Source organism: Papio anubis, chromosome 9 (genome assembly GCF_008728515.1).
Source record: "Papio anubis isolate 15944 chromosome 9, Panubis1.0, whole genome shotgun sequence".
Taxonomy (NCBI): domain Eukaryota; kingdom Metazoa; phylum Chordata; class Mammalia; order Primates; family Cercopithecidae; genus Papio; species Papio anubis.
Window position 1 is genome coordinate 40,246,889 of NC_044984.1, and position 22,321 is coordinate 40,269,209.

A 22,321-nucleotide genomic window follows, 5' to 3' on the forward strand; every position below is an offset into this window, starting at 1 on the left:
CAGAGATAATAGAATTAAGGATGCAAAATGCCCATAGCATCATTTTTTGGTATTTAAATAGTAGATGGCTATAATTTTCCTTTATATACATTTATACATGTATATTGTAACATAAATACCTCTTTTTATTTTAATAAGTATACTTATTTGTATAATAAGAAAAAAGAACTGTTTTAGGAGAAAATGTCCCTTCTGAAGATAGGATTTGGAGAGAAGATGAGCTATAGGCAATCAGAGTCCTAAATATAGGTGTCCCTCACTATCTACACTTACTCTCTAAGTTCAGAAACAGTAAACTCACACATAAAATAGATTCAGATAGTAAAGGATGCTTGTATTTCAAAATTAGCAAGTGGGAATACTGTAGAATGTCTGAAACAGAAATGATTATCTCCAGCATGTAGATTAAATGTGATAATGGAGGTGAAGAGGAAGTGAGATGTAAAATGCTTCTCACCATGTTTTGCACAAAATAAGGACCTAGTAAAGCACAACTGATGATGTGGCTATGACAATACACATGGTAAATTACTATGGAAATTATTTTGTAACACCTGCTTCTAGCCTTCGCCAGGGAAAAAATATGTGGTGTGTATATTTTTCTAAAAGTTCTGTGGGTGATTCTCATGTGAAGTCAAGATTGAGGTCCCTGCACTAGAAACACAGACCTATAGAAAACCCAAACATGAGTGGTTAAACTCAGGGAAACCAAACAAGAGGCTCAGCGTCTGTAAGTCAGAAATGAAAGCTAGTAAGAAAGACTTCTAAGATGACCTGATATGAGAAGGAAGTGCCAGATGACACAAGTAGTTGCCAGGACAGAAGTTTCATCCTGAATCTGAATTTTGATGTGATTTAGAGCCCAGATAGAAAAAGACCTGCTTCTTTGAGGGCATGGAAAGGATTCAGCAAAAGGCTGAGACTAGAAGTGTGGGAGGCAGAGCAAAGGATAAACCAATAGAAACCACACCCAGTGACCTTAGAGTTAGGTGTCATGAAGGGTGATGGACATGTGTGGTCCTTGGTGCTACCTGAGTCACACCCCCCTTGGAATGACTATAAAACTGCAGATTCTGGAGCTTATCTCAGACCTTTTGGTTGGGAGCATAGGAAGCTGCACTACTCATAAGCATTCCACGCCGTGCTTGTATGTGCTGAAGTGGGAACCACTGATCCACGTGGCCTGGATAACTGAGCCAAGAGTCTACGTAACATAGTCCTTATTTACACTTGGCCTCAGCCAGTGCAGCCTGTATTGCTCAACAGAAAATCCCATACAGCAGGTTTTGATGTGTTAGGAAACGTGCTACATCCATTACCTATTTTGAATCATTTAATCCTGACAGCAGCCCTGGGCAGTGTAGGTTTTATCACCCCGTTTTATTTATTTATTTTTTTTTTTACCAAAGTTAACCAGCTAAGAAATAGAGTCTGGATTCAGATTCAGGGGTGTCTGAACTCATATCCCCTCCACTTTCCACAGCCTCCTGCTGCCTGTCTAACATCATCGAAGAGAAAGAAGTGGGGAAAGATTGTGAGGTCAGAGATGTCTCCTGTAGTAGAGATAATTTGCCCTTAGTAAAGCTTCAGTAGCAGTCAGTGAGAAGTGAGCCCTGAGATCAGTAGCCGTGGGAAACCCAGCAGAGTGAGCCATTTGTACTGTCTGTCTTATGCTGGCTGGGTGTGCACGTGTGCACACATGATGGAGAGGATGAGGGTCTGCCTGGTTTTCTTGCAGTAACTGTCCTTAACCATCATGGGATGCCTTCTCATTATCAGAGTTTGAAGGCCACACCCACATGTTTAATCACCCAGTGTATCCAGATGTTAGATCTGTATTTGGAGTTGTTGTCATGCTGCTTCTGATGACTCCACAGGTAAACCACAAGCCGGCAGTTGCTTGAGGGGACAACAGTTCTTTATGCCACAGGTGCACACCTCATTTTACTGCCAACTCAGATTTCTTTTCCAGACAAATTGCCATAAAAGGGGGGAAGCACTTATGTCAGCCACAAGGCTTTTGAGAGAGGGAAAAAACATGACATAAAAAAGAGACAGTGGGCAGCTCAGCGGGCAGTATCCAGGGGTGGACAGAGCGCTGGGACGCAGTCCAGGCTGTTTTCTCCTAGCTCTGCACTATGACCTGGAGGAGGCATTTCACTCCTCTGGTCCTTAAATGATTCAGCTTAAAATAGGAATTGGACCTATTTTATCTAAAGTCAGATTATGTCACTTTCCTGCTTGGTGCCCTCCAGTGGCTCCTCACTTCCCTCGGAGGAAAAGAAAACGCCCAGATCCTGACAGTGGTCTCTTATCCCTACCCTGTGTGCTGTCTGTGAATCATGGAGGCCTGCTCCTGCCTCAGGGTCTCTGTCATCACCGTTCCCTCTGCCTGGGACTTCTTCCCCCAGGTTTCCCACTCCTTTGTCTCCTTCACATCCTTAATCACACATCATTCTGAAGGAGGCCTTCACCGGCCACCTCCCTAGACACAAATGCAAGCATTCCCTGCCCTACTTAGTTTTCTCCACAGCACTTACCACCAGCTCGCAAACTATATCTTGTTTTCTCTGGTGATTTTCATACTGGCAAGGCCATTTTGAATGATAAGGGGGAAATGCAAAAACAAACAACTGAAGTTAATCAAATGTAGGAACCTGCCTTTTAAAAATTAAGCCGCCCATAGGAAAAAGGTAAGTGAAAAAAATTGTAGCAGCAGCAGCTTTGATAAACCCAGGTATGTAGTCCTATTTTTCAAAATATTTTGGAATAAGGAGGCAGAAATAGAAACAAATTTAGCATGCAAACAAAAAATAGTTTATTGGGAAGATTACTGGTGCAGCTTTAAGATAGCAGCAAAATATTTTTATGACCTTGGCCTGATAATATTCATTCTAATTTATAAATTTTTTTTTTTTTGGCAGCTGGATCATGAATCTAATTGGGCGATTTCACAGAGTTTCTAGATCAGAAAAGATAACCCCACGATGGGAACAGGACTACCATCTACAGCCTATGGGCAAACTGGGATTATTTTATGAATATCTTGAAATGAGTAAGTTCTTAGTGAAGTTTTTAGTGATATAAAATATGTTGGAGTATGTTGTGGATCCCAAAAGCATCTGTTATTGAGCCATATTAACATTTAGCATATTGAAGAAGAGTATGTTTTTCTCCACTAGATAAAATTATACAATCAGGCTTTCAGATAGGGTGGTCATGTGTGTCTTTGTCAATATTTATGTTGTACAAAGCTAGAAATTTATTAGCGGGCAATGGAATGCAATATTCATTGAGGTACATCTTTACCATTAATTCTTTTTTTTTGTTTTTTGTTTTTTGTTTTTTTTGAGACAGAGTCTCACTCTATAGCCCAGGCTGGAGTGCAGTGGTACAATCGTGGCTCACTGCAACCTCCGCCTCCCAGGTTCAAGCGATTCTCCTGCCTCAGCCTCCCGAGTAACCGGGATTACAGTCCGCCACACCCAGCTAATTTTTGGACTTTTAGTACTGACGGGGTTTCACCATGTTGGCCAGGCTAGTCTCAAACTCCTGGGCTCAAATGATCCACCCACTTCAGCCTCCCAAAGTGCTGGGATTACACACATGAGCCACTGGGCCCAGCCATCTTTACCATGAATTCTTAAAGCATTCTAATCATGTTGTCTGAGAATGAACTCAGCAACTATAATTAGGTGTGATTCAGTCCATGCAGGCAAAGCTGTTGGCCAGTACACTTCTGAACTGAGTCATTTAAGCAAGCCTGCAGGAGCATGCAGCTTCATGGCAGGAATGGTCCCAGGATGCCCACTTTCACATCTCATGCCTGCCTTTGACAGCCTATCTATTTCTTCTGGCCAGTAGTTTCTACCTGGTTCCTTGAGTGACTTCATGACTCACAACTGGCCTGAATTTGAAACCATTGTGCTGGTCTGGAATTAAGATTTAGTACAGGTCCTCTCTTTCCTAAATGCCTTGGTCCATTTTTATATTATTTGCTTGGGCTCTTAATTCTTTTCAGTGGAACTTGATATTGACCTCTCGGTTGCCTTTAAACGGAAGCATCTCAAAATAGATTTCCATAGGAAACATCACCTTTTGTATTATGCATGACATGCTTATATCTAATAGATGGCTAACAATTTACATGTTTTGTATCTGTGCCCTTTCAGCTAACCATTACACTGAATTACAATTTTTTTAAGCTTAGGAGAATAGAAAAAGAAATGCATCATTTTTGTTGACAGGCTTTGCATTTATGCATAGGGCTTTGCATATTGGCAAAGACACCCCTTTGTGGTTCCTGTTTACAAGTCTGCAGTTAGAAGGTGGTTTTTATTAAATCACATTCTATATATAAAATAATTGCTTTTAAAAATACACATTATACACGGAAACACATCTGCTTCCTTCAATGAGTAAAAGGTTCATCTTGTGGCTTCTTTAGTCAGCAGTACTTTGCAGCAGCCCAGAGCCTGATTTGAATTTCATTTTTGCTTTGTTATGTTTTGTGACCAGGTTTTATTAAGGGTGTAGCTGCAGTACATATGTGGAAGCTGTCCTTAGTTATTATTCTGCTTATTTTCAGAAGGACTGTAGGACCTGTTATTCAAAAGTGAGTCGTAATTGTAAATGTTTCTTATTGGAACTATTAACAGCATTAAAAAGAATCCTGGGGTAGAATGTCATTTGTTATTTTTAAAAAGTTTTTTTTCTTTAGTTGATAGTCAAATAAATGACATCAGAAGAGAAAGTTATATGGTCATGTGCTTTGGGGAGAAGTTGATAGGACTTTTAAAGTTTCATAGGCTCTTTAAAATAGTTATCAACTAAATAATTCTGCCTCATCCTGCCCTACAAGAAAGTATAGAATAACAGCTATTATAGACAGATTTTTAAGTTTATTAGGTTGTTTTCCTGTTATCTAAATAGTACCTAATGACTTAGAAAACTTGATTTCTGAATTTCTGGGAGTAGGCAGTCTGTTACTGTGTGGGCAACAGGAGAGTGAAATCTGTGTTTTGTCCTTCTAGTCTGTGAGAGACAGAATTTCCAAGTGCCTTTTGAATTGTTTTCATTTCTCTAAAAATAAACATTGAGCGCCTTTGGTATTGGTCTCACCACTACACAATCCCCTCCTTCCCATTTCCCCATATTCCTTAATGACACCACCATCTACCTTTTAAATCGTGGCTCTTACTGCTTAAGGGAAACATCTTCCAGAAAGCCAGCCTGGAGCCTCCACCCTTGCTTGGCCTTGCACCCAGCCTCAACTCTCTTTCCTTCTTTCCTACCTGACAAGTCCTGCTGAGCCTCAGCCGGGCCCCTGAACTTTTCAGGCAGCTTTGCTGCTCTTTACTTGTAGGCGTTAGCAGCGCCTGCTACCTGCTGTGGCGGTATGCGCTCTGTGCCTGCCTCTGTCCCCATTGCACTGAGCCTGATGGAGGCAGCTGCCACGTCCTCTGCTAGAGCGCCAGTGCCTGGAACCTTGTACTTATAAACATTTAAGCAACTTGAACTTGGAGCTCTGACACACATATCTAACTTTTAGTTGATTTCACGTTAACATTCCTCACTCACTTCTCACCAAGTTCTGTATGACCTGTTTGAGTGAAACGTTTTTTATTTAGTGAATTTCCCACCATCCTTTGAGATTATTGGAGTAACTCTGAGCTGTTAACCCAAATTGCTTCTCTAAGAGTGTTGCTGACTCCGAGTACACCCAACATAAACGTAGTTGTCTGTATTCAAACCTGGAAGCCATAAATACTGTTTTGTACTCAGTAATGTACTGCAGACACAGGTGTCCTGAGAACTTGATAAGGCCTTCCTGGTAGGCAGGTGCCATAAACGGAGTGCAGTGAAGTGATGAGTGGGCCCTGTTTGTCTCTGGCACTGTCTCTTCCACCCTTGCCATGGTGCCTTGATCTCACTTTCATCTGTCTCCAAGTTAATGTTTTAAAATCTGCTAAAACAATGACCTTCATATATGATTTTCTCCATGTAATTGTACTGTAATGAATATCAGCTATTATTCAGCAGCTCCTTGTGCCCCTTTCTTTTTCTCCCTCCTGTGCTGAACCCACCGATGCCTCCGCTGCACTCTCCAGGACTCAGGCCTTCTTCCCTTCATGCTCTCATCTCTGCTTGGTTCGAGCCCATCACCTGCCATGAAGTCTCCTAACCTTTGCAGGATGAGCTTTCCAAAAGGGCAACTAGGTAATTGGGAGGATTTGCAGGCCTCCAGCTCTTCATTTGTTCATTCATTCATTCACTCATTCATTCATTAAACATTGAGCACCTGCTGTGCCAAACACTCTCAGCCGCTGGGCATACCAGGGCACTTGGTCCCTCCCCTCATGGAGCTCAGCACTTGGCACATGGTTAGGAAGGAGAATGCTAATCAGACTTCCTTGAGCAGGTGATATTTGAACTGGATTTTGAAGGGTGAATGGAAGTTAGTTATCTGAAATATGGTGAAGAGAATGGACATTTTGTGTGGAAAGGTGGACATATTTAAAAGTACAACAGCTTGGTCAAAGAATGGCAAGTGAACAAAGGATTCACAGGTGGGAATATCAGGTAGGCAGGGGCCATATCATGATGGGTCTGGTGTGCTTAGCCAGGGGACTTGAACTTTATTCTTAAAGAAATTGGGATCCACTGGAATATTTGTAAACTGCATAACATTTATGTGGAATATGATCAATCAGGCAGCAGAATGGAAGATAATATTTTGGATGAGACTTGTGGTGGGAGGGAGATGATTTAGGAGGCTACAGCAGGTAACCCGGACAACAAGTGACAGGTGCCTAAATAGTGGGCATAGGAGTAGAGAGAGGGAGATGGAGTTAGGTAAGTGTTAAAGAGGTGAATTGCATAGCAGATGAGGAATTAAATTAAGATAACTTCCAGGAGACCATATATGCAGGGCAGAACATAAGGAGAGGAGCTGTTCTCTAGGAAATGGCTCAGTGTTGGATATTTTTAGCGTGAAAACATCTGAAAGGCAATGTCTATTAGAAAGTTGGACACCATAGTCAGGAGCTCAGATGAGCCATGGGTGAGGCCATGAGGGTGAATCAGGCATGCCTAGCAGGAATGTAAAGAGAGATGGACAGAGAATTGATGAAGAGGCCCTGGGGGAAAGGGACATTTGAAGAGTGAAGAAGGAGGGAGGCCCACAGAGGAAAAGAAGAGCATAGCAGTGGGAAGAAATCCAGCAGGGTTGTGTCAACCCAGAGAAGGCTTGGGAGATAATGTTGCTTCAGAGGAATTTGGTCATGAAGGAAAAGGGGCATAATGGAAAATCCAGAGGGGGAAGAAAGGAAGAGCCAGCACCCACACACTCCTAATTGCTAGACCTGGGGCAGGAAGTGGAAGCAGTGCTATAGCTAGGCAGGGTTTTTTTAGTTTTTTTGTTTTTCAATATATATTTTGACTTTTAAAAATTAAGTAAAAAGGAAATCAAGGGGAAATAAGTATTCCACAGCAGGGTGACTGTTTGGCCATGTCACATAAATCTTGGCCATAAATTTCTTATGACCATGTCACAAGAAATCACAAAAATCAGGACCAAAAAGGAGCATCAGCTTATGAACATGCAGCCACCGGCAAAGTTAGCAAGAGTAGGTCCAGTGCAGTGGTGAGGGCCTCAGCAGGGTGCGGGCCTTCAGGGACTAGTTACTCTGCCACTTGTTGTGAAGATGGATACTTCCTTCAGAAAACTCAACTGTAACATGTAGAAGCAAGCAGAGAAAGCATTAGAGAGCAGTATAGGATTATGAAAAAGTTGCAGGCAGGGTTGTTTTGTTTTCATAGTGGGTGTTTTGCATTGACTTTTTGTTGTTGTTATTCTTGGTTTCAAAAGTTGCTTATAAAATTTTTCTCACTTGAATATCAGAACAAATTACATGGGCTTTTTCTGGTGTTTTGTTTTTAATCCATGTGGAATTTATTTTGGTGTCAAAAGTGATGGCCCCATACCAATTTTTCCCATGACTTAGCTAGCTGTGCCAATACTTGCATCCACTGCTTCAAAGCATCACTTTATAATATATTAAAACCCATGAATATTTGCATCTCCTCTTAAAATTCACCCTATTTAATTCACACTATCTACTCATGTACTAGTTCTAAACTGTTTCAATTACCACAGCATTATAATATACTTTAGTATCTCCCAGAGCTATCCCATTTTATTTTTTCAGAATGTTCCTGTCTATGCAAACATCCCTGTTCATTATTTTACCTGTTTATATTTCTTGAAGAACTTCAGTATCACTTTTCAGCTTTTTTTCTTATCTTTCTTTGAAAGACAGAGTCTCGCCCTGTTGCCCAGGCTGGAGTGCAGTGGCACAATCTGGGCTCACTGCAACCTCCGCCCCCTCAACTAAAGCAATCTTCCCACCTCAGCCTCCTGGGTAGCTGAGACTACAGGCTTGTACCACCATGCCCAGCTAATTTTTGTACTTCTTGTAGAGACAGGGTCTTGCTATGTTGCCTAGGCTGGTCTCAAACTCCTGGGCTCAAATAATCCTCCCTCCTCAGCCTCCCAAAGCATTAGGATTACAGGGATTAGCTGCCACACCTGGCTGACCTGTCAACTTTTTTTGTTAAATCCATTTGGGATTATTAACAGAATTTACATTAGAATTCTAAATTATTTTGTGGAAAATTTTTGATACGTCCCTGCATTCAAGTTTGCCCAATCAAGAGTATGGCACATCCTACCATTCATTCATTCATCATTATTTGTTTTTTCTTAAGTCAATTATCATAGTAGTCTTACATTTCTCATTAATTTATTTCTAAATAGTCTATGCTTTTGTTGTCATTATAAGTGGTATCTTTTCTCTTTTGGATTTTTAACTAGATTTACTGATAACATAATCCTAATCTCTGGCTTCTCTTGAACAATTAGGAGATCTGGCAACATGGAGCCCTCATTCCAACATGGCAGCTATGAGCTGTCCCTTTCCGTAGGACACACACTTGCTAGTTTACCACAGTTGACTGGCTGACTCCACACATGGCTATTACTTGCATGCCCTGGGGGCTGATGAGTTATTTAGGATTGGGTGAGTCATAGACAGAGATGTTGATATCATTGCTTATTGCTGCTGCTCATGACTCTATAGCATCACTAACTCTGGTCCTTGCCTGGCTCACTTCTCTGCATGAGAGTGCTCCTGCCTGGCCTGTGGGACTTACTGGATCCTTCTAGCCCTGTCTGCTCTTCTGCAACATGCCCTTTGCCTGTCAGACCAGAAGCAAATGCCAGTTCTGCTTGCCTCGCCACACCCTCCACATCCTCGCCCTTCCTGACCAGAGTCATCCCTGCCCCCTGTCTGAGCACGAGGCCTAATGGGGCTCTACGTTTTCCTCCCATCCACAGTCTTAGTTACATATCTGTATATGTTTCCTCTGAAGGTCTGCCAGTTAGGAGGGCAGGGTCTAAAACTGAGTTTCCTTTTTTGGATATTTTCTTCTTCCCCTCCATGGTATCACCCCAAAAATCTCTGCTGCCCCATTTATAATAAGGCCGTGTCAATTACAAACAAGGAGAAAAGAACTTCTAAGCCACCACTCAAATTTTGACTGTTATGACCACAAGGACCACAACTAACTTCAAGATCAAGAATCTTAAGGATATTATAACTTAAGACACTTTTATCACATATATTTCTAATACTATCAAATTCTCTGAATGCACTGCACTTGCATTTGCGACTCAGGGGAGCTCACTCATTTGCTTGTTCTCAGCGTATTTCTTCCAACATTCTCTAAGCATAGCCTTCCCATGGGTCCATTTCTTTTTCTCTTTAACATGTTAGATAATGCCACAATATTTCTTTTTTCTTAAAAAAAAAAAAAATCCTAAACCACAAATCATCTTCCAACATTCTATTTCAACACTGAGAATGAATAATATGCTTATGATGTCTCAAATTTATTACCAGCAAATAATTCTGGTTGACTAAAGATGTCTAAATATATTGGTCCTATTAAGTGTATACATGTGAAAGAAACAGGCTATAATTAGTCTTCTTTCCAGAGATTTTATATTTGTGTTTTGTTTGAATTCTTTCACTGTTGAACACTAAATTATTATTTACCACAGATGTGTTTTCTCTCTGGGATTTAGTTCGTTTGCCTTTCTCTTTCAAGAGTAAAGAAAAATATGTTGTCCTTCCATCCACCACCACTCCATGATGTGTGTCCATTCCATTGACAGTTATTCAGTTTGGGTTCGTCACCTTATTTGTGGCCTCTTTTCCACTGGCCCCTCTGTTGGCTCTCGTGAACAATATATTGGAAATAAGAGTGGACGCATGGAAACTGACCACCCAGTTTAGACGCCTGGTACCAGAGAAAGCCCAGGACATTGGAGCATGGCAGCCCATCATGCAAGGAATAGCAATTCTGGCTGTGGTGACCAATGTGAGTAGACCTAAGCTTTACAGGGTAAAGACCTTGAAGATGCATTAGATTTGCTACCTAAGGAATCAAATGTTTAGTGTTTTTTAAAATGGGAGGAAGATGCTAAGTCTGTCATCCACATAAACGATATAGTTGCTATATATAACCACTTGTTAAATGTATTTTCATTTTGTATATAATTATTTTTAACTGTCAAGACCGCCTACACAGGTACTGTTATTGCTCATTTGCTAAACTTTTTATTCAATATGAAATATGGTAATGGTAAGTACTAACACTTTTAATCCTCACATAACTATAAAAAGAGTTATCAGAAAATGCTTTTTTATAATGTGGATAGAAATCTGTTCATTTAGAGTTTGAGGACCCTAAAATAAGATCATTCTACCTTGTTTTACTACATATTCCAAAGCATCAACCTAAAATATTAACTCTGATGGTGAAGTATAAACAGTTTGTGCACTCCTGATTACCTTCCTTGACTCCAGAGCAGCAATTCTTAAAGGAGGGAGGTGGGTGGGTTTCATCACCTTTCCCACCCCACCCTTAGGTCTTTGCTCGCCATGCTCTGATCATTGGCTGAAGCAGCCTCATGCCCTGTATATATCACAGCTGTGAGGGGACAGAACTCAGTTGTTTACAGCCTGTATTCATTGATTATGGGCCATCTGAACATGTCATTTTTATGTACAGCCACAAGGGAGTTCTCAGGCAATGCAATTTTCATGCCATCCCATTAGCGGAACACCTTCCCAAGAAGTGTCCCAAAACTAGGGCCATTTTCTCCCATATTTCACTGACAGTCTCACTCCCAGGTGAACCTCCCTAACAAAGTGATTCCCCAGTTTTGTTTTCTTAAGCCACATCTTCCCTGAGTCCCCAGCCAAAACAACAGAAGTTGGCAGTGCCTGTAGGAGACGTTGGCAGTGCCTGTAGGTTAGGCTCTGGATGAGGGAAGTTACTGAGCATTGTGGGCTCTAGAGTCAGGTAGACTCGAGCTCCAGTTCCCAGTACTGTAGCTGCATGATCTTGAGCCAGGCCTTACCACTCCAGAGCCCCATTTTATTATTTGTAAAATTATTACTTCCCTACCGCATATCATAAGAATAGTACATACCAACCACAATATTAGGGAATTCGTTGAGTTAATGCATGAAGCCTCATTTCTATTGAATGTTAGCTGCTGTTATTTTATCATCTTCATTACTCATCATTGTTATTACCAGTGACTCTGAGGACTCTGACAGGTACCCCAATTGGAGGCAAAAGAATTCCAAAAGTAGTCATTGTCTGGATATGGTTACAGTTTTATACAACAAAACAAGTTATCTGGAACCTAGCTGTCATCCCTACCGCAGAACCTTAAATATATCTGAATTGCATGCTATCTGTACTATTTGGAGAAAGTTGCAAATCGCACACAAAAACCAACTACTAGAGTATGTCAGTTTCCTTTCACCCAGGTACCCCACACCTTCAACATCTACGGTGCTGCAAAATGAAGACTGATGTTTAGAAAAATGGCCGTGATGCCTTTCAAGTTCCTCGGTCATAAAACAATGAATCTGTCATGTTCAGTATGCTCTAGTACACTGAGCTGGGCAAGAACGTGGACTTGTGTGCTTTAAGAAAATTTTCAGAAACAAAGTTTGAAACTAAAAGGGTTTTTATTTGACCTTCAACCAACCAGAAAATTCAGTTGACTCAAACTCTCCCTATTCCTCAAGCATTCTGGATTGATTGTATTAGGTACCTTTTCCCAGCATCCATGCCATGGCTCCACTCCATGAGCACAGATGGAGGATTGGCTGTTTCCAAGGCGACTCAGTGTGTGTATGTGTATAGACACTCATGCCGGCTAATTGGTGCTATTGGTTCTTATCCAATAATGGCTTTTTCTTATCACTTAACCTAGGAAAACTGCTTATGAGATTTGTGACATTGATTAAACTATGGGCAATCCCTTTTTCCATATTAGGATTTGTTATACTTCCAAGATAGCAGTTATACATCCACATACATAGGCATCTGTTTATGTGTGTGCAAGCATTAAATGTGTGTCTTATTCCCTCAAACACCCAGTGTGTATCTCACAACCTACTGTCTACCAAAAGAGAATAACCACCAGGATGAGAATGGGCATCAAGCAGGAATTTGGTATAAAATCATTCATTTTAAAGCTGCTGGTTCAATAAATAAGCTGAATTGACATTGTTGTATCATGCCAGAGCATCTGTTATTGAAGACCAATTTTAATTTATTTTTATATAAATGGAAAACTGTGTGCAGAACAGCATGGGAAATGAAGCACACTGCATTTATTTGTACTCTTGCAGCATGTGTCTCAGAGCAGCTCAATTCAGGAAGAAAAGTATCTTGTCAGAAGACAATAAAATTATCTTCTGTGTTGGAATTTTTTATAGCTTCCTGATGCACATCTGCCAGTGATTCTATAAAAAGATATAGTTGAGTTAAATGATAATAGCAAAATTTAATCTATTGAAATCTGAGGGAAAAAAGGTAAAATATTCTTGTGGCTCCCCAGTACTGACAGGCAGAAACACACTCATATATATACATTTTTTACATCAGAGGAAATGACAAAGCTGGTTCTAGTGAGGGAAATTTTACAATAGAAAAGCCCCTTAATTGTTTTTTCTTGCTTTGCCTGAGATTTGGTTTGTGGTCTCACTGTGTCTAAACCATACGTTCAAATGAATACTATTAAAAATCATGTTAAGCCAAAAACATGTCTGCTTTTCTGCCTCATCAATGACAATCTTTTAGCTATTTTATTCACATAGAATTTGGTTTAAAGTAAAATCCTTTCTCCTTCGTTCAAACCAGTTTTACATACTGGAGAGTTTAAAGCCCAAATTAAAGAATTTTAGAGAAAATTCATGTAATTCATAATAGCTTTACCTCCTAATAGATGTCTCTCTGACACACAGGTTTATGATTGGCCCATATTTACTCCTTTTATCTAGGAACATACTAAATTTTCTGTATGTTGTTGTTTAATTTATAATTTTCATAACTTCATCCACTTAATCTTTTTGAAGTTTAGAGACTTAGATACTAGATCAAACTAAACAGACATTATTATTTGACTATGAATGGGACAACCCCAGTATAATTCTTTCTGCTACCCAAATTTTGCTAAAATTAATAAATGCTCGCACTCTAATGAAGCAACGGACATAACCATGTACTGAGGGTTTAAAAGAAATCAGGTCATGGTTTGACTTATCTAAACAAGTCAAAATACTATACAGGAAAAAAGTGAACTTTAGAGGTCATTATTTAAATTTAGATCCAGGAAAACATGCAGCTTACATTGTGTTTATGAAAAGCAAGTGCTAAAATCAATTATATAAAGCTGAATTATTTTCATAACATTGACTCTGATTACATGTGCAAGTCTTCTAGGCTGAGGTCAGTGGCTCATGCCTATAATGCCAGCACTCAGAGAGGCTGAGAGAATTGCTTGAGGCCAGGAGTTCCAGACTAGGCTAGACAACATAGTAAGAACCCATCTCTACAAAAAATGTTTAAAGATTAGCCAGGCAGAGTGGAGTGCACCTGTAATTCTAACTACTCAGGAGGATCACTTGGGCCAAGGAGTTTGAGGTTACAGTGAGCTATGATCATGCCAGTGCACTCCAGCCTGGACAACAGAGCAAGATCCTATCTCACTATCTGCATATATTTTGCAGTTAAGAAAGAATTAAGATTTCTGAATCTTTAAAAAAAAAATCAACATGATGAAAATAGTAAATCTGCCATATTTGTTAACCTGACCTATAAAAACTATAACTTCGGCCAGGGAGGGTGGCTCATGCCTGTAATCCCAGCACTTTGGGAGGCTGAGGCGAGTGGATCACTTGAGGCCAGGAGTTCAAGACTGGCCTGGCCAACATGACAAAACTCTGTCTCTACTAAAAGTATAAAAATTAGCCGGGCTTGTTGGCACGTGCCTGTAATCCCAGCTACTCAGAAGGCTGAGGCAGGAGAATTGCTTGAACCCAGGAGGCGGAGGTTGCAGTGAGCCAAGATCGTGCCATTGCACTCCAGCCTGGGCAACAAGACCAAGACTCCATCTCAAAAGCAAAAAATAAACAAAAAACCATAACTTCATTTTCACTTTTTGTTGTTTTTCTCCCAAAATAGGCCATGATCATTGCTTTCACATCGGACATGATTCCCCGCCTAGTGTACTACTGGTCCTTCTCCGTCCCTCCCTATGGGGACCACACTTCCTACACCATGGAAGGGTACATCAACAACACTCTCTCCATCTTCAAAGTTGCAGACTTCAAAAACAAAAGCAAGGGAAACCCATACTCTGAGCTGGGTAACCACACCACATGCAGGCAAGTTCTGCTTTACTTGTTTAAAAACGCACTTCATCTTTAAAAGGGGTTTTCTTGTGACTTAATTCTGTTTGGTGTCATTTTTTTTAATTATTTAATTTTTATTTCTTTATAACTTCAGGATCAACTGGGTGCTTTGGTGTCATTTAAATCAAGCTGCTAGAGACATTTTTTCCCCATAGCTTTCTCTTGAGTGAAACTCAGAAAATGTGTATGTATGTATATTTATTTAAAAGTTAATGAAGACTAGGGGTAGAACTTTCAGACCAAACCATAAAGATTTAAAGATGAGAGTTTCAAAGGATTACAGGGAGATTGATTCCAAAGAAAAGTCATAGAAATAGAGAAACTTCAAGAGGTCCCAGAACAAAGATAATTCAGTTGTTAATACTATTGTGTTATTCAAGCACAATCTGAAGATATTGAATGATGGCAAACTAGCACCTCACATAACAGGGGCATACAGAGAGAAGAGATGTAAATACTCAGCTGAACAGTATTATCTAAAAATATTCCAAAACTCTCTCCATCGATTTTAATGGCTGGTGAGTTCAACAGTGGACAGTATGTACCAGGTAAATTACCAGTTGATAGTTTGTGAACCGTAGGTCATCGACCTTTTTTCCTGGATCATAGAGTTTCACCTAAAACAAGAGGCTTTAAAGTTTATTTAGTCCAACTCCTCAAAGGCTTCACTAACTCAAATTCTCAATAATGCAACCAGGAAACCAGAAATAAGCCCAAAATAAATGTTTGTGTTACACCTAGTGGAGCCTCTTTACAATTCTGTATTGAATCTCCTTATTCTTACTTTCCACAATTCTAATCAGAAATTAAACTCTTCTAGGTTTAATAGCTTACAGGCATAAAATTAGACATGTACTACCTGAGGAAGATACACCAACAGCAGTTAACAGTTGATATCTGACAAGAATTAGGTAAAAAATTATAGCAAGCAGATAGTACTCTGTATGAGGAGAGAGAGTCCCATAGCTGAATGAACCCTGATGATACCATTATATAAATAAATTTATAAACATGATCCCTTAAACAGGAATTGTTTTGAGAAAACAGGGATAAATGTTGGGAGAAAAAATTTAAAACTTTAGTTCTTTTATAAAGATGGGTTACTTTCTACAAAGATGGACCCTGTTATTACCATCATTCTCTGATTAAATATTAAATGAGATATAACTGTAGTTATTTTGGGGCTTTGTTACCAAATTGAGCTTTAAGAGAAACTGTATGTGATGTCCAGTTTAAAAGAGCATTGAATCAAATATGACCTCTACTTTTTTTTTTTAATTTTTTGAGACAGAGTCCTGCTCTGTTGCCCAGACAGGAGTGCAGTGACGCCATATCAGCTCCCTGCAACCTCCACCTCCCGGGTTCAAGCAATTCTCATGCCTTAGCCACCGGAATAGCTGGGATTACAAGCGCGTGCCACCACACCTGGCTAATTTTTGTATTTAGTAGAGATGGGGTTTCGCCATATTGGCCAGGCTGGTCTCGCACTTCTGGCCTCAAATGATCCACATGCCTCGGCCTCCCAAAGTGCTAGGATTACAGGCATGAGCCACTGCACCCGGCCATGACTTCTTTTTAAATGGGGCCTTTGTTTACAGTATTCAGTCAAAAAGATTTGTCTCCCAATATGTCTCCATTTCGTTTTCAGGTATCGTGATTTCCGATACCCACCTGGACACCCCCAGGAGTATAAACACAACATCTACTATTGGCATGTGATTGCAGCCAAGCTGGCTTTCATCATTGTCATGGAGGTAGGAAAAGTATGCTTTCAAACAGTTTATAAGGATGTGTATTTGCAGACCTTCCATTAAATGTTGCCAGCTCCATACTTAACATGTATGATACCTTCTTATCACTTGCTAATATTTTAGGAAATATGTTAATCAGTTTTGACCTGAAAATATTCAAACAACTTCATTAACGAGAGCATTATCTGCTTTTAAACTTTAAAAGCATGTTATATGCAAAAGGGATTCAATATCATTCTTTACTAACTTTTTAAAATTTAGGGCACTGGGCAGCATGTTGGGCTGTGAAAGGGCTTATTCAAGATGAGTAAGATGATGTGATCTCTGCCTGTGAGAAACTTTTACTGCTGGGAGAGTTTGAAATTGACCAGCTCTGAAAAATGACTAAGGCAACTATAAATTTGTAATTGATGTAGCCAGCTATGCTTCCTATGCAGAGTGAATTAACTACTGCCAAATTATAAAGTATCAGAGGTTACTTAATTGGTATGGTCGATAGGATTGTATTTAAGCTGCAAGAAACAGAAAATGCAGTCTATGGTGGCTTAAATAAGGTTGATTCCCCTCCCTCCAACCCACATAACAGAGTTCACGAAAGTATGTGGTTGCTCCTGAATCAGTCAATACCAGTTCACTGATGGAAGCAGTATATCCAGTTCTTGGATTTGCTCTCATATATGTGTCCCCTTATGGCTGCTGAAATTCCAGATAACAAATTACATGCAAAGCAGGAAGAAGGGCGATGCTAACCATATCCAGTCCTTTTTGTCAGGAAAGAATGCTTTGCCAGAAGCCCCTACCGTGGACTTCCACCTACATCTCATTGACCAGAACTATAGCATGTGGTTTTCTTAGCAGCAAGAGGGGCTGAGGCAGGTGGATTTCATTTGCTCTGAATAAAACCACTCAGCAGAGAAGAAGTGGGGTAGACTCCCTGGCTTTTTGGTACTTATACTAGGTTTGTTTTTTTGTTTTTTTTTTTTTTCCAAGTAGCTACCAAACATTAAACAGGGAAGACAAGTAACTCATGGTTAGTTCACCATCGTAAGTGGCTTTCTCAAGTACAGTATGTGATATATCAGCAGGAGTCACAAGTTTCTATTCAAACATGTAGTTGATGAAGTGATTGGCCCTCTGCTTTTGATATTGTGGTAGACCATTTAATTGTCTTTACATATGCAGTGGACCATCCCCACTGCAAAACTTCTAGAGCCAGCTTGATAATTCCTTTGCATTTCTGAGCTCACTGGAAGGGAAGAGAATCTACAGAGAGAGGGAAAATTAGGTGATGGGCTTTTCTTTTTTTTTTAAGAGACAGAGTCTCACTCTGTCACACAGGCTGGAGTGCGGTGCCATGATCTTAGCTCACTGCAACTTCTGCCACCCGGGTTTAGCCGATTCTCCTGCCTCAGCCTCCCAAGTACCTGGGACTACAGGTGCATGCTACCATGCCTGGCTAATTGTATATTTTTAGTAGAGACGGGGTTTCACCATATTGGCCAGGCTGGTCTTGAACTCCTGACCTCAAGTGGTCCGCCCTCCTTGGCCTCCCAAAGTGCTGGGATTACAGGCATGAGCCACTGCACCCAGCCTAAGTGATGGGCTGTAATAGGGCAGTGAGCAGGGTTATGTTATGCAAGGGTGACATAACAGAAATTCCCTGTAGTGCTGGAGGGCTCAGAGAGCAAGCTGGTACACATCAGTGCCTCCATCTGAAGCTCAAGGAGATCATGCCTTGGTTCAGAAGGGAAGTGGAAAAACTGAGCTTGAGATTCCTGGATAAGCCAGAAACCCAAAACAGGGCTGCATTTGTCTCAGTAGAAAGAAGTGTGTTTCTTTTCTGGAGAAAAGTGTTCTCAGTTTAGACCCCAGGTTTTTCTCAGATCAAGCTAATCAAATATGAGCACACAATCAAAGATGGTCAATAACAAGAGGTGATTAAAAAAAAAAAAAAACGTGTGAGAAACAACTGATTTGGACTCTCAGTAACCTCAAGGGTTTGTTTGAACTGTCAGATAAGGAATATAAATTAACTGTATGTGAAAATATTTAAATAATTTTGGGTAGAATTTTAAAAGAGCAAGAAACTAAAAAAAAAATTATAAGGCAATTTTGAAAAAACTAAATGGAACTTCTAGAAATTAAATCATTGGTGAAATGAAAAAAAAAATAACATGGATGAAACAGAGGTTTAGGCAACTCTGAAGAGAGAATTTGTGAATTGGAAGATAGGTCTGAAAAAATTACTCCTGATACATCGCAGGGAGATAAGAAAATAGAAAATATGAAAAAAAAATGTTAAGTGATATGGAAGAATGAGAAATACTAACTTAAAAAAATGAAAGAAGCAGAAAATGGATAAAAGAGATGAAAGAGTTCACAGATCAGAAAGCATGACATGTATCAAGCAGAATAAAGAAATCCACTTACACATATTACAAGGAAAATGCAGCACACCAAAAATACAACCTTGGAAGTAACCAGAGGAAAAAAACTGATGACTAACAGAGAAAACTAAAGCGAGAATGGGAGTAGACTTTTTAACAGTAACAACGGAAGCCAAGAGAGCAGTCTATCTCCAGAATGCTAAAGAAGGTAGCTATAAACCTTAAATTACAGCAGAAGTTTGAAATCTTTCTGCAATGAAAACACCAGACCATGTGGTTTTTATTGGAGAGTGATACGAAGCTTTTTAAAACAGATCATTTCAATCCTATACAAATGCCTTCAGAGATCAGAAAGAGGAAATACTCTCCAACTCATTTGGTGAGGCTACGAGTAGCCTAAATCCTAAAATCAGACAAGAAGAGAGAAAGGAAAATAAAGCCAACCCTGTTCATTACATAGATGCAAAGATCTAAGATGTGTAAAGTGAGATGATGGACATGTTAATTCGTTCCACTATAGAGTAAGTCCTCACTTAACATCCTCATTAGGCTCTTGGAAACCATGACTTTAAGATAACAACATCTAACAAAACCAGTGTTTTTTCTCATCAATGCTGTAATGAAACAACATTGAAGGAAATGACATTGTTCGAGGACCTGGAGTTGCAGTTTCCAAGAACCTGTCGATGATGTTGAGGACTCACTACGTACATGTGTCTTACAACATCATGTTCTATACCTTTACGCAAAAATTTTTAAAAATGTACAAATTTGAATCTAGAGATATATTTTAAAAAGATAACATCACACCACCAGGCTTTAACCTGGAAATGCAAGGGTGACATAACAGAGAAATTCCACATATCTATAAATATTCCCTACCTCAGAAACAGATGAAAGAACTCTTTCCTACAGCATCAACCTTTGTCCCTTTGCTATATAATTTCCATTATCACTAAACACACTAACATCTCTCACATCTCAAAATTCTCTCCGTCCTTACCTCGCCAGTCCTGCTTCACTTCTCTTCTCCTCTTTGTGGCCAGTGCCGTTGAATGAGTTGCCAGTACTCATGCTGTCCTTGATTCCTCTGTCTTTCTGTCATGCTTTCACCCCCTCCACTTCACTGAAGCTGCTCTTGCCAGTTACCAGCAGCCACCACTTCACCACCCTCCCCTCACCTGACTTAGCAACTTTTGACTCAGCAAAAATCTGAGTCAAAATTTCGCAGAAAATCTGACTTCAGATTTTCCTCATCACTTACCCCTGGAAACTCCTCCTCACTGGGCTCCTAGGAAAATACGCTTTCCTCCTGCGTCCCTGGCCATTCCACCTCAGGTTCTATGCCAGTACTTTATTCTTTAGTGATCCTGGGACTCATCCCTTGGTTGTCTTCTTTTCTCTCTCCTTGGTCTCTTGATGATCTCCTGGAGATCATCACTTTTTAACCATCTGGCTCTAAATACCATCTGTATGCTAAAAGGACCTTAAAATGGTTGTTTCCAGAGCACACCTCTCCTGAACTCCACCCATGAATCCAATGGCCTACCTGGATTCTTTCTTTCTGTCTGCTTGAATGCCTAACAGAGATGTCTCACATCTACTGCCCCACATGCCTATATTTTCCTCCATTCACTTCAAATGTGCTCCTCCCAACCCAGCCCAAAATCTCTCCCATCCACAGTATTTCCCTCTTGATTATGGCAACTCCATCTCAATACTGCTCAGGCTAGAGTCCTTGGAACCCTTATGCTATATCCAATCTGGTTGGCTTTTCCTTTGAAAATGTATCAGTGAGCACTTCAGACCAACTATGCTGCTACCACCAGGTCAGAGCCACTATCATTTTTTTACCTGGATTAGGACCAGAGTCTCCTAGCTGGGCTTGCTCTTGTCTTCCTCTCTTACTCAGAGTCAAAGCCAGAGTCCTCACAGTGGCACACAAGGCCTCATGGATCCAGCCATGCCCCAGTGCCCCTCAGACATCATTTCTCTCCTCCTCACCTACTCCGCACCATCTTTGCCTTTTCTTGAATGCACTCTGGAGGTTTCCTCCAAACCAGCTCTGCATTAGCTATTCCCTTTGCCTAGAATGTCTTTCCTTCTGATATCTGCAGGGCTTGTTCCCTCACCTCAAAGTGTTTGCTCACTTAGGCATATCCAGACTAATCTACAGAAGAATCTCTTCATAGTACTCATCACTTTTTAACACCATGAATAATTTGTTTTTAATTATGCTTATATTATCTCTCTCCCCTTGCTAGGTCAGAGATTTTTTATTGATAAATTAAAAAATGAAAAGGTATTTAGCCTCATTGGTAATCAGGGAAATGCAGAGTAAGACCAAAGGGAAAGTCCATTTCATAATCACTAAGTTGGTTTTAAAAAAAAAAAAAAAGTCTGATCCAGCCTGAGCAACATGGCAAAACCCAAAATTAGCTAATTAGCTGGGCGTGGTGGCAGGTACCTGTAATCCCAGCTACTCAGGTGGCTGAGGCAGGAGAATCGCTTGAACCCGGGAGATGGAGGCTGCAGTGGGCCAAGATCGCACCACTGCATTCAAGCCTGGATGACAGTGAGACTCTGTCTCAAAAAAAAGTTTGATGATACCAAGTGCTGGCAAGGATGTAGAGCAACTGAAACTGTCACTGCTGTGGGAGTGTAAGTTGGTATACCTGCTTTGGAAAATGTTTTGATATCCTCTTATAAAATGGAACATTCACATGACAGAGTCTCAGCAGTCCCACTCCTAGGTCCACACTCTTGAGAAATTTGCAAATAATGCTCTAGGATTCCAGCACAGTAATGTTCACAGCAGCCTTGTTCCTAAAACGAAAACTGGAAACAATCTCAATGCCTGTTCATAGGGGAACAAATAAATTATAGTGTATTCACACAGAAGAATATTATACAGCAGTGAAAATTAATGGACTAGTTTTATAAGTTTTATAGAATAACATTGATGAATCTTTTTTTTTTTTTTTTTTTTGAGACGGAGTTTCACTCTTTTTGCCCAGGATGGAGTGCAATGGCGTGATCTCAGCTCACTGCAACCTCTGCCTCCCAGGTTCAAGCGATTCTCCTGCCTCAGCCTCTCGAGTAGCTGGGATTACAGGCATGCGCCACCATGCCTGGCTAATTTTTGTATTTTTAGTAGAGACGGGGTTTCTCCATGTTGGTCAGGCTGATCTTGAACTCCCAACCTCAGGTGATCCACCCTCCTCAGCCTCCCAAAGTGCTGGGATTACAGGCGTGAGCCACCGCGCCTGGCCAACATTGATGAATTTTAGGCAATAGTTTTGAACAAAAAGCAGCCTGGTGTGGTGGCCCAAGCCTATAA

General features: G+C 40.4%; 1 protein-coding gene across 5 annotated transcripts in view; it reads left to right on the forward strand.

The window, feature by feature from the left end:
- The window catches only part of ANO6 (anoctamin 6), a 212,463-nt gene that overhangs the window by 186,208 nt on the left and 3,934 nt on the right, over nucleotides 1-22,321 (forward strand). For all 5 annotated transcript variants that reach the window (XM_003906239.5, XM_009180562.4, XM_009180563.4 and 2 more), the window contains 4 exons: nucleotides 2,925-3,055; nucleotides 10,238-10,443; nucleotides 14,614-14,816; nucleotides 16,492-16,597. In XM_003906239.5, coding sequence (XP_003906288.2) covers nucleotides 2,925-3,055; nucleotides 10,238-10,443; nucleotides 14,614-14,816; nucleotides 16,492-16,597 — 646 coding nt within the window. The remainder of the gene's footprint in view (nucleotides 1-2,924; nucleotides 3,056-10,237; nucleotides 10,444-14,613; nucleotides 14,817-16,491; nucleotides 16,598-22,321) is intronic.